Source organism: Pristiophorus japonicus, chromosome 1 (assembly GCF_044704955.1).
Source record: "Pristiophorus japonicus isolate sPriJap1 chromosome 1, sPriJap1.hap1, whole genome shotgun sequence".
Taxonomy (NCBI): Eukaryota; Metazoa; Chordata; class Chondrichthyes; family Pristiophoridae; genus Pristiophorus; species Pristiophorus japonicus.
The window spans coordinates 93,994,862-94,007,993 of record NC_091977.1 but is presented as its reverse complement, the minus strand read 5'-3'; the positions used below and the strand labels follow the sequence as shown (position 1 = coordinate 94,007,993).

Below are 13,132 nucleotides of genomic sequence, written 5' to 3'. Positions count from 1 at the left end.
GCTGGGTTTGTTTCCTTTAGAACAGAGGCGGCTGAGGGGAGACCTTATCATAGAATCAAAGAAATTTACAGCACGGAAGGAGGCCATTTCGGCACATTGTGTGTCCACGCTGGCCGACAAAGAGCTACCCAACCTAATCCCACTTTCCAGCTCTTGGTCCATAGCCCTGTAGGTTCCAGCATTTCAAGTACGTTTTAAATGTGCTGAGCGTTTCTGCCTCTACCAACCTTTCAGGCAATGAGTTCCAGACCCCTCGACCCTCTGCGTGAAGATATTTCTCTTCAACTCCCCTCTAAACCTTCTACAAATGACTTTAAATCTATGCCCACTGGTTGTTGACCCCTCTGCTAAGGGAAATAGGCCCGTCCTATCCAATCTATCTATGCCCCTCATCATTTTATACACCTCAATGTCTCTTTACCCTCTCTAATGCAATCACAGCTTTCCTGTAATGTGGTGACCAGAACTGCATGCAGTACTTTAACTGTGGCCTAACTACTGTTTTATACAGTTCAAGCATTACCTCCCTGCTCTTATATTCTATGCCTCGGCTAATAAAAGCAAGTATTCCGTATGCCTTCTTAACGATCTTATCTACCTAGCCTGCTACTTTCAGGGATCTGTGGGCATGCACTCCAAGGTCCCTTTGTTCCTCTACACTTCTCATTGTCCTACCATTTAATGTGTATTCCCTTGCCTTGTTAGCCCTCCCCAAATACATTACCTCACACTTCTCCGGATTTAATTCCATTTGCCACTGTTCTGCCCACCTGACCAGTTCATTGACACTGGGGTGCACTCTACAGCTTTCTTCTTCTTTGCCAACCCACAGCCGATTTTAGTATCATCTGCAAATTTCTTAATCATACCCCCTACATTCAAGTCTAAATCATTGATATATACCACAAAAAGCAAGGGACCAAGTACGGAGTCCTGCAGAACCACACTGGAAACAGCCTTCCAGTCACAAAAACACCCATCAACCATTACCCTTTGCTTCCTGTCTCTGAGCCAATTTTGGATCCCATGGGTTTTTACTTTCGTGACCAGTCTGCCATTTTGCTGAGCTGAGATGGAATTTGGCCAAAGTGGACTGGAAACGGCTATATTGATGGTAAATCAGTGTCAGAGCAGTGGGAGGTATTCAACGAGGAAATCCTGAGGGCAGAGAGCAAGTATGTTCCCTTAAAAAAAAAGGTGGGGCTAACAAATCAAAACCCCCTGGATGTCAAGGGACATACAGGGTAATATAAAGAATAAAAGGGAAGCGTATGACGGAAACCGAGAACTCGATACTGCAGAAACTCGAGGAGTATAAGTGCAGGGGTGCAATTAAAAAAGATATCAGGAAAGCAAAGAGAGAGCATGAAAGAATGTTGGCAAGTAAAATCAGGGAAAACCCAAAGATGTTTATAAACACATCAAGAGCAAGAGGATAACTAGAGAAAGAGTGGAGCCTATTAGAGACCATAAAGGAAATCTGTGTGTGGAGGCAGAAGACGTGGGCATGATTCTTAATATTTTGCTTCCGTTTTCACAAATGAGAGGGGCATTGCAGACTTTGCAATGAGGGAGGAGTGTGAAATATTAGATGAGATAAACAGTGAGAGGGGAAGTATTAAGGGGCTTAGCAGCTTTGAAAGTGGATAAAATGTATCCCAGGCTGTTAAGAAAACCAAAAGAGGAAATAACAGAGGCTCTGACCATCATTTTCCAGTCCTCTCTGGCTACAGGTTTGGTACTGGAGGACTGCTAATGTTGTACCTTTGTTTAAAAAAGGAGAAAGGAATAGACCGAGTAATTATAGGCCAGTCAGCCTAACCTCAGTGGTGGGAAAAGTACTGGAAAAAAATCCTGAAAGACAGGATAAATCTTCATTTGGAAAGAAGGACAGTCAGCATAGATTTGTCAAAGGAAGGTCATGTCTGACTGACTTGATTGAATTTTTCAAAGAGGTAACCAGGAGGGTCGATGAGGGCAGTGCGTATGATGTAGTGAATATGGATTTCAGCAAAGCTTTTGATAAGGTCCCACATGTCAGACTGGTCATGAAACTAAAAGCCCATGGGATCCAGGGCAAAGTGGCAAGTTGGATCCAAAGTTGGCTTAGAGGGAGGAAGCAAAGGGTAATGGTTGCTGAGTGCTTTTGTGACTTGAAGACTGTATATAGTGAGGTTCCGCAGGGCTCAGTGCTGGGTCCCTTGCTTTTTGTAGTATATATCAATGACTTGGACTTGAATGTTGGGGGTATGATCAAGAAGTTTGCAGATGACACTAAAATAGGCTGTGTGGTTGATGATAAAGAAGAAAGCTGCAGACTGCAGGAAGTATCAATGAACTGGTCAGGTGGGCAGAACAGTGACAAATGGAATTCAATCCGGATAAGTGTGAGGTAATGCATTTGGGGAGGTCTAATAAGGCTAGGGAATATTCATTAAATAATACGACACGAAACAGTGTAGAGGAACAAAAGGAGCTTGGAGTACAGGACCACAGATCCCTGAAGGTAGCAGACCAGGTGGTTAAGGCGGCATATGGAATACTTGCCTTTATTAGTCGAGCCATGGAATACCAGAGCAAGGAGGTTATGCTTGAACTGTATAAAACACTGGTTAGGCTGCAGCTAGAGTATTGTGTGCAGTTCTGGTCACCACATTACAGGAAAGATGTACACTGGAAAGGGTGCAGAGGGGATTTACAAGAATGTTGCCTGGACTGGAGAAATTTGGCAATGAGAATAGATTGGAGATGCTGGGGCTGTTTTCTTTGGAACAGAGGAGACTGAGAGGAGACCTGATTGAGGTGTATAAAATTATGAGGGGCCTGGATAGAGTGGATAGGAAGGACCAGTTTCCCTTAGCAGAGGGGTCAATAACCAGGGGACATTGATTTAAAGTAATTGGGGGGAGGTTTAGAGGCGATATGAGGGGAAATGTCCACCCAGAGGGTGGTGGGGGTCTGGAACTCACTGCCTTAAAGGGTGGTAGAGGCAGAAACCCTCACATTTAAAAAAATACTTGGATATGCACTTTAAGTGTCATAACTGTTATGTATGTATGTAAACCTCACCAATATGTAAGACATGCCACTAGGGGGCACACCTGTGGGAGACCTAAGGGTCACCTGTGCACCCTGGGACAAGCAGGTATAAAAGGTGATCCACCATGCTGCTTTCCCATTCTGGAGTCTGAATAAAGAAACCAAGGTCACAACAATTTAAGCGTACAATACAGTCTTGTGGATTTACTCTGAACATAACAAATTGGCGACGAGTAACGGATCACGAACTTTCACGCGGTAATGGCTGCCGTTGGTATTCTTGAGAGATTTGTTGAGGGTGATGATTGGAAAGCCTTCGTTGAGCGCCTCAACCAGTACTTCGTGGCCAATGAACTGAACAAGGCTGAGACGGCGATCAAGCGCAGGGCGATTCTCCTCACCATATGTGGGTCTTCGATACATGGCCTCCTCAAAAATCTGCTGGCACCGGTCAAACCAACAGACAAGACTTACACAGAGCTGTGTACGCTTGTTTGGAAACACCACAAGCCAAAGGAGAGCATTTTAATGGCCAGGTATCGCTTTTACATGCACCATCACTCTGAGGGCCAGAACGTGGCGAGTTTTGTCACCGACCTAAGACGCCTTGCGGGACAGTACGAATTTACAGGATCTTTGGGAGAAATGTTGTGGGACTTTTTCGTGCTTAGAATCAGCTACGAGGTCATTCTTCGCAAACTGCTGTCTGCCGAATCCCTAGATCTGAGCAAAGGCATCACGATAGCCCAAACCTTCATATCCACGAGCGATAACACGAAACAGATACCTTCACAGAATCGAAGCTCACCGGCAAGTACTGTGCAGAAAATAATGTTCAGCAGGCAGAACTGTACAGGGTAGAGGCCAGACCTAGGCCTAGAGTGACTCAGAGACCGCCGTGGCAGCCATTACCGCGTGAAAGTTCATGATCCATTAATGCATAATCCATTAACACCATATTGGTGATGCAGGGGCAGTCATAGAGCTCATCATGTCGATTCAAGCCCTATGTGTGCAAGGGCTGTGGAACAATGGGGCACCTCCAGTAAATGTGCAAACGACCTGTGACTCACCACATGGCAGAGTCAGGAGAGGACGACCGATCTAGCGAGGGTCACGCTGAACGAGCAGGAGAGACAGCTCAACCTGAGGATGAAGAGGAAGTATATGGGATACACACTTTCACCACCAAAAGCCCTCCGATAATGTTAAAAGTTGAACTCAACGGCACTCCAGTCTCCATGAAATTGGACACTGGGTCGAGTCAATCAGTAATGAGCCAGAAGGCATTCGAGAGACTGTGGGGCGACAGAGCACAACGACCCAAGCTGATCCCGATTCAGGCAAAACTGCGCACCTACACCAAGGAACTGATACCAGTTGTTGGTAGTGCGGACATAAGAGTATCCCATGAGGGAGCGGTGCACGATTTACCTCTGTGGATTGTTTCAGGTGATGGGCCAACGCTGCTGGGTAGAAGTTGGATGGGAGATGGGGAAGACTCGATGGAACTGGGAAGGCACCTGCGTACCTTCTCCAGCGAATGACATCTCCCTTGCTCAAAGGCTGAGGAAAGCCCCACCTTCAGCTGAACCAGGCATCGAAGTTCAGAGCCATTTGCAGATCCCCGAGGCACAGGCCGCTCATAACGACCACAAGGAGGTGACGGTCAATCGAGCAGTGGTACAGGCATTGCTCAAAGCCGACGATCTCTTCGCGACGATGGAAGAGGCTCCAGGTCGACTAAACAGAATGGGTCTCCGGCCGAAACGATCCGAATGTGTCTTCCCAACGCCAGAGACGAAATCCCTGGGAGGAAGATCGCGGCAGTCGGCATCACGGACACAGATGAGAGTGTGTCCAGACCACGGAACGAAAGAACATCCAGACCACGGGACGAGAGTGGGTCCAGACCACGGGACGAGAGTGCGTCCAGATCATGAGGCAAGAGAGCGTCCAGACCACGGGATGTCACCGCAACGAAATAGAGGCATGTGTTGCCCGGCAAGGAAGACGACTGTGTTTGGGGCAAAGATAAAGGGGCGGCCGCTGAGAAGGCCAGGAACCCACTACGTTCCAATAAGTTGTTTGCACTATGTAACACATGTGAGCGTACTTTCGCGGCCAATGATGTACTATCATATGGGGTCGGGGATACATTATTAGCTTGCTATACAACAAGCCGAAGTAGCAGGCGAACACCAACCGGTCGGATATGAATCTGACAAAGTACTTGCAGCAAGTGATGTGTTACCACATGGGATCGGGCGTGTTGTGCAGCAAGCCAAACCAGCAGGCGAGCCCCACCCAGTTGTACATGAATCCAATAAGTTACCCGAGGCAGTAGCCTGAGTTCAGGGACAAAAGAGACATACCAAAGAGTGTCCCAATATTTAGAAACATAGAAAATAGGTGCAGAAGTAGGCCATTCGGCCCTTCAAGCCTGCACCACCATTCAATGAGTTCATGGCTGAACGTGCAACTTCAGTACCCCATTCCTGCTTTCTCACCATACTCCTTGATCCCCCTAGTAGTAAGGACTACATCTATCTCCTTTTTGAATATATTTAGTGAATTGGCCTCAACAACTTTCTGTGGTAGAGAATTCCACAGGTTCACCACTCTCTGGGTGAAGAAGTTTCTCCTTATCTCGGTCCTAAATGGCTTACCCCTTATCCTTAGATTGTGACCCCTGGTTCTGGACTTCCCCAACATTGGGAACATTCTTCCTGCATCTAACCTGTCTAAACCAGTCAGAATTTTAAACGTTTCTATGAGATCTCCTCTCATTCTTCTGAACTCCAGTGAATACAAGCCCAGTTGATCCAGTCTTTCTTGATATGTCAGTCCCGCCATCCCGGGAATCAGTCTGGTGAACCTTCGCTGCACTCCGTCAATAGCAAGAATGTCCTTCCTCAAGTTAGGAGACCAAAACTGTAGCAATATTCCAGGTGTGGCCTCATCAAGGCCCTGTACAACTGTAGTAACACCTCCCTGCCCCTGTACTCAAATCCTCTCGCTATGAAGGCCAACATGCCATTTGCTTTCTTAACCGCCTGCTGTACCTGCATGCCAACCTTCAATAACTGATGTACCATGACACCCAGGTCTCGTTGCACCTCCCCTTTTCCTAATCTGTCACCATTCATATAATAGTCTGTCTCTCTGCCTATCCTACAGTTTTGGGAGAGCAGAGGCACCATTGTCGATGCTTTGTTTGGAGAATGTCTAACACTGTCTGTGCACTGTAACATGATCCACCACGGGCCAGGCCCCGAGAACGGCGCTAATGCCCTCAGTTGGCAACCGTTGCCCACCACCGGGGTGGAAACGGCGTAGCCTGCAGACCTACTCGTTGTCATGGAAGTGCTAGAAAGCGAGGGGTCAACCGTAACAGCCCCCCAGTTTAGGACCTGGACCAGCCAAGGATCCCACGTTACCGCCTGCCAATGGCAAACCGCTAGACGGGATGTTGTAGCTTATCCGTCGCAAAGACGAAAGGCTCATCCCATCAGATTGCTCCCTGCAACGTTGCAAAGAAAGGCAGGGAGGCTACACACAGTCGGTGGTCCGGGGCCTCCATACCATGGCCCAGGATCCACGGGGACCACGCGGCCTCCCGCCACTACTGAAAGTCTCAAGGCTATATTGGCCATCCTGGGCTTGCCAGACCTTAGGGTCAGCGACAATAGTCTGGAGCGGGCAGCCCAAATCATAAAGCCAAGCACCACACGTGTCACGGTAGACTCCCTACAGACCCAGCTATCCCGGGTGCTAAGCAGTCACCAGACAGAATCACTCGGAACCGAACCTTCTGTACAATATCAGCAGAGAATGTATAATGATCACACAGCTCCTCCACGCAACATCAGAATAAATGATGTCGCCCATGTTCAGGGCCCCCAGATGGGATGCTAGCACTGCATTAGTCAAAGAGGGGAATGGAGTGTTTGTGATGAAAATGGAACATTTGTTGTGAAACCATGTACTGGGCAAAAGCAGAAAACATTTGGACCAGACCTAACTGCGAACTACAGATAACCAGGAACCACTGCAAAAGGACCTGGCCCCCAGTGACCCACTAATGCAATCGACCTCGCTGTCAACCACGAGGATGAACCCACCATGCCCATCAGTCCGATCAGACTAGCTGCGTGGCTGTGCAGCAACGATCCGACCAACTCACCCATGCCAGGACTTCAACTCAGGCGATCGACCTGGGGACACAGAACGCCAGATTGCCTCAACTTGCAAATAACTTGTCCATAAAACTTTGGCTGGGGCGGGGGGGGGGTAGGGGTGGGAGTGTGATATTATGTATGTATGTAAACCTCACCAATATGTAAGACTTGCCACCAGGGGACACACCTGTGGGAGACCCAAGGGTCACCTATACACCCTGGGGCAAGTAAGTATAAAAGATGATCCACCATGCTGCTTCCCCACTCTGGAGTCTGAATAAAGAGACCAAGGTCACAACAGTTTGAGCTTACAATACAGTCTCATGGATGTACTCTGAACATAACAGTAACCTACAAGGCTACGGATCAAGAGCTGGAAAGTGGGATTAGGCTGGATAGCTCTTTGTGGGCCGGTGCGGACGCAATGGGCCAAACAGCCTCCTTTTTGGATTAGACAGGCTGGATGCGGGAAGAATGTTCCCGATGTTGGGGGAGGCCAGAACCAGGGGACACACTCTTAGGATAAGGGGCAGGCCGTTTAGGACTGAGATGAGGAGAAACTTCTTCACTCAGAGAGTTGTTAACCTGTGGAAATCCCTGCCACAGAGAGTTGTTGATGCCAGTTCATTGGATATATATATTCAAGAGGGAGTTAGATATGGCCCTTACGGCTAAAGGGATCAAGGGGTATGGAGAGAAAGCAGGAAAAGGGTACTGAAGGAATGATCAGCCATGATCTTATCGAATGGCGGTGCAGGCTCGAAGGGCCTGCATCTACTTTCTATGTTTCTATGTTTTCCTTGCTGTAAATTTCTATGATAAACATTTGTGTGAAACCTACACACACTTGCAACCTTGGATTTTGATCTATCTGACTGAAAATTATGACAAGCCCCTCTGATCATAAATGACACTTCTGGCGTGTAGCATGTTGAGAGCTCCTCCCCCCACCCACCCCGGGCAATGTGACCCCATGTGTTACCTGCCGACTCCGACGCCTCCAGGTAATGCACCAGCAGCTCCAGCCCAGGCCCAGTTGCAGACCCCGAGGCGCTTTCACTGTAGCATTTCGCTGCAGGCGGCACCCCGACCTTCACAGCCCGGCTCTTAAATGCAGCGGACCCTCGCCTGGCTCCCGAGTAGCGGAGCGCCGAACAACGAGTAAAGAGACCTGCGACTGACCGACACAGGACCCGCGGTCTGGGAGCAACTATCAGCGCCGCCATAGTAACCGCCCATTAACTGTGACCTCGGTGCGTCATCAGCAGCATCCGAGTCCCTGCCGCACATTCGCCAGCGTCCCGCGCACAGCGAAGGGCAGGCGGCCTGGTACCAGTGCAGCAAATAGTCCCTGTTCTAATCTAGGAATTGTATATTATTTGTTACATCATTGGTAATATGCATTTAAAATTGTTTTATAAATGTACCGGTGCATTGTTACAAAGCCTGTGGCTCAGTTCGGAGCACTCTCGCCTCTGAGTCAGCGGGTTGTGGGTTCAAGGCTCATTCCAGAGACTTGAACTCACATAAATCTAGGCCAACACCCCAGTGCCGCACTGTCGGAGATGCAGTCTTTCGGAATGAGACATTAAACTGAGGCCCCGCCTGCTCTCTCAGGTGGACGTAAAAGATCCTGTGATATTATTTTGAAGACAAGCAGGGTAGTTCATGCACCCCACAGTACGTGTAAAAATGGCAAAACAATTTTTTTTTAATGCCAGGTGTTTTAACTCATTAGTAGCAGCACTCATGATATACAGTGGACACAGCTTCATGGTACTTTTCAGTAGATCCCCGTGAGTTCCTTTATTAGCAACTTCGAGGCATTTAGGTCTATATAGTCAGCTATTTGGTACATGCTCAATTTTGAGATGTTACTTTTAGAACATCACTAAGAGGAAATGTCATTTTGAGGAGATCAAATTTATATATAATTTGCAGCACAAAAACAGCCATTCAGGGTAACTGGTTTGTGGTCTGAACTGATGTTTATCCTCCACACTAGCCTCCTCCCACTTTATTAACTGTGGTTAACAAGAGAAGTTAAAGATAGTATTAGATCAGAGGAAGATGTTTATAATGTTGCCAAAAGAGCAGTAAGCCTGAGGATTGGGAGGATTTTAGAATTCAGCAAAGAAGGACAAAGAAAGGGAAAATAGAATGAGAGTAAACTAGCGAGAGACATAAAAACATACTGTAAAAGCTTCTATAGGTATGTAAAAAGGAAAAGATTAGCAAAAGTAAATGTGGTTCCCCTGCAGGCTGAGACAGGAGAAATTATAATGGGGAATAAGGAAATGGCAGAGAAATTAAACAAATACTTTGTGTCTATCTTCACGGAAGACACAAAAAACCTCCCAGAAATAGTGGCGAATGAAGAACCAAAATAAATTAGTATTAGTAAAAAAATAGTACTGGAGAAATTAACGGGACTGAAAGCTGATCCCCTGGACCTGATGGCCTACATCCTAGGGTTTTGAAAGAGGTGGCTAAAGAGATAGTGGATGCATTAATTGTCATCTTCCAAAATTCCATAGATTCTAGAAAGATTCCCAAAGACTGGAAGGCAGCTAATGTAACCCTGCTATTTAAGAAAGGAGAGAGAGAGAAAACGGGGAACTACAGAGCAGTTAGCATGACATCATTAGTAGGGAAAATGCTAGAATCTATTATTAAGGACGTGGTAACAGGGCACTCAGAAAATAATAATAGGATTGGGCAAAGTCAACACGGATTTATGAAAGAGAAATCATGTTTAATCATGTTGAGGTTTTTAAGGTTGTAACTAGCAGAATAGATAAGGGGGACCAGTGGATGTGGTGTATTTAGATTTTCAGAAGACATTCAATAAGGTGCTACACAAGAGTTTATTAAACAAAATTAGGGCTCATGTGATTGGGTGTAATGGATGGCATGGATTGACGATTGTTTACCGAACAGAAAACAGAGTAGAAAAAAAGGGTCATTTTCAGGTTGACAGGCTATAACTAATGGGGTGCCGCAAGGATCGGTGCTTGGGCCCCAGCTATTCACAATCTATATCAATGATTTGGATGAGGGGACCAAATATAGTATATCCAAGTTTGCTGATGATATAAAGCTAGATGGGAATGTAAGTTGTGAGGGGGATTCAAAGAGGCTTCAAGGGGTATAGACAGGCTAAGTGAGTGGGCAAGAACATCACAAATGAAATATAATGTGAAAAAATGTGAAGTTACCCACTTTGGTAGGAAAACAAAAAGTGCAGAGTATTTTTTAAATCATGAGAGATTGGGAAATGTTGGTGTTCAGAGGGACCTGGGTGTCCTTGTACATGAATCACTGAAAGTTAATATGCAGGTACAGCAAGAATTAAGAAAGCAAATGGTATATTGGTCTTTATTACAAGAGGATTTTAGTATAACAGTGAAGACGTCTTACTGCAATTATATAGGGCCCTGGTGAGACCGCACCTGGAGTATTATGTACAGTTTTGGTCTCCTTACCGAAGAAAGGGTATACTTGCCATAGAGGGAGTGCAATGAAGGTTCACCAGACTGATTCCTGGGATGGTGGGATTGTCCAATGAGGAGAGATTGAGCAGACTAGGCCTATATTCTCCAGAGTTCAGAAGAATGAGAGGTGATCTCATTGAAACATACAAAATTCTTACAGGGCATAGCAGGGTAGATTCAGGGAGGATGTTTCCTCTGGCTGGGGAGTCTAGAACCAGGGGTCACAGTCTCAGAATAAGGGGTCGGCCATTTAGGACTGAGATGAGGAGAAACTTCTTCACTCAGAGTGATATGTCCTTTCTATACAGTATAAATGCACACGAGGCCCATGCTTGAGAGAAGGCCACTCTGTGACTCTAACCTTTATTAGCCAGCACTCAAGTGGTGAAGGTGGGTGGAGCGTCCCCTTTTATACCTGAAAGTCCAGGTTAGGAGTGTCTCCTACAAGTTCACCACCTAGTGGTCATTGTTCTCACAATGTACAACTTAGGTCAGTTTATACATGGGTTACAATGATGGTTGAATATATGACATCACCTCCCCCCCCAAAGTCTTATTGGGATCACAGGTTGAGTCTCTGGTGGTTTACGCTCCCTTGTAGAGCGCCTGAGTTGGGGCTCCGGTTGTTGGGCGCTGGCCTGAGTGTCTGTTGTTTGCGGTGCCTAAGGCCTGTCCGGACTGCCCATACAGTGACTGGCTCTCCTCCACTCGGTTCCGGTGTTCAGTCACCTGTGGTGGAGTGAACTCTACATCGTGTTCTTCCTCTGCTTCTTCTATGGGGTTGCTGAACCTCCTTTTTGTTTGCAGCAGATTTGTCCATTGGTAAGTTTAACTACCAGAATCCTATTCCCCTCTTTGTCAATCACAGTGCCTGCGAGCCATTTGGGCCCTGCAGCGTAGTTGAGCACAAAGACAGGGTCATTGACATCGATACCTCGCGCCCTCGCATTCCTGTCATGGTAGTCACATTGTCACTGATGCTTGTTCTCGACAATTTCTTTCATGGTGGGGTGTATAAGGGATAACCTGGTTTTGAGCATCCTTTTCATTAGCAGCTCTGCGGGTGGAACCCAAGTGAGCGAGTGTGGTCGGGATCTGTAGGCCAACAGGAGGCGTGATAAGCGGCTTTGTAGGTAAACCCCCATGTATTCTGAGCATCCGGTGTTTGATTATCTGCACTGCTCGTTCCACCTGGCCGTTTGAGGCCGGCTTGAACGGTGCCATACTAACATGGTTAATTCCATTGCCTGCCATGAAGTCCTGGAATTCAGTGCTTGTGAAGCACGGGCCATTGTCGCTGACCAAGACATCCGGTAGACCATGGGCGGCGAACATTGCCCGTAGACTTTCTACCGTGGCAGAGGATGTGCTTGAATTTAAAATGTCACACTCAATCCATTTGGAGTAGGCGTCTACTACAACCAAAAACATTTTTCCCATAAAAAGGACCTGCGTAGTCCACATGGATGTGTGACCATGGCTTGGCGGGCCAGGACCAAGAGCTAAGGGGGGCTTCCCTGGGCGCATTCGCGAACACAAAGTTCCGGGTCTGTGTCTATCCCTGGCTACCAAATGTGTGGCCTGGCAATTAATTGCCTTCATCATGACAATGCCCGGGTGCTCATTGTGGAGTTCTCTGATGAACACCTCTCTGCCCATCTGGGCATGCCTACACAGTTTCCCCATAGTAGGCAATCGGCCTGAATCGAGAGTTCATCCCTGCGCCTGTAAAATGATTTAAATTCCTCAGGGCATGCCCCATACGTGGCTGCCCAGTCCCCATTCAGGACACATTTCTTGACTAAAGCCAGTAGCGGGTCTCTATTTGTCCAGACTTTAATCTGACGGGCTGTCACGGGTGAGCCTTCACTTTCGAAAGCTTCAACAGCCATGACCATCTCAGCAGCAGATTCGGTAGCCACCTCAGTGGTGGCTAGTGCGAGCCTGCTGAGTGCATCGGCACAGTTTTCGGTGCCCGGTCTGTGCCGAATTGTATGGTCATAGGCGGCTAACGTGAGTGCCCACCTCTGTATGCAGGCCAATGCGTTTGCATTTATGGCCTTGTTGTCGGCCAAAAGGGACATTAGGGGTTTGTGATCTGTCTCCAGCTCAAATTTCCTGCCAAACAGGTACTGGTGCATTTTCTTAACTGCATATACACATGCAAGCGCCTCCTTTTCTACCATCCCGTAGCCCTTTTCTGCCTGGGACAGACTTCTGGAGGCATACGGTACCGGCTGTAACTGACTCTTGGCATTAACATGCTGCAACACACACCCGACCCCAGAGGACGACGCATCGCACATTAAAACAAGTTTCTTACATGGGTCATAAAGCGTAAACAGATTATTGGAGCATAACAAATTGCGTGCTCTATCAAAAGCCCTTTCCTGGCTGTCCCCCCAGACCCATTCGCGA

General features: G+C 47.3%; 1 protein-coding gene across 4 annotated transcripts in view; it reads right to left on the bottom strand.

Annotated features, from left to right (window-relative positions):
• The window catches only part of auh (AU RNA binding protein/enoyl-CoA hydratase), a 414,205-nt gene extending 405,690 nt beyond the window's left edge, over positions 1-8,515 (bottom strand). Inside the window, exon 1 of one of the 4 annotated variants that reach the window (XM_070881749.1) lies at positions 8,203-8,515. In XM_070881749.1, the coding sequence (XP_070737850.1) occupies positions 8,203-8,446 (244 nt within the window). In that variant the 5' untranslated portion in view covers positions 8,447-8,515. The remainder of the gene's footprint in view (positions 1-8,202) is intronic. The other 3 variants (XM_070881740.1, XM_070881730.1, XM_070881721.1) reach the window with 3 other exon arrangements.
• Between the last annotated feature and the right edge of the window lie 4,617 nt (positions 8,516-13,132).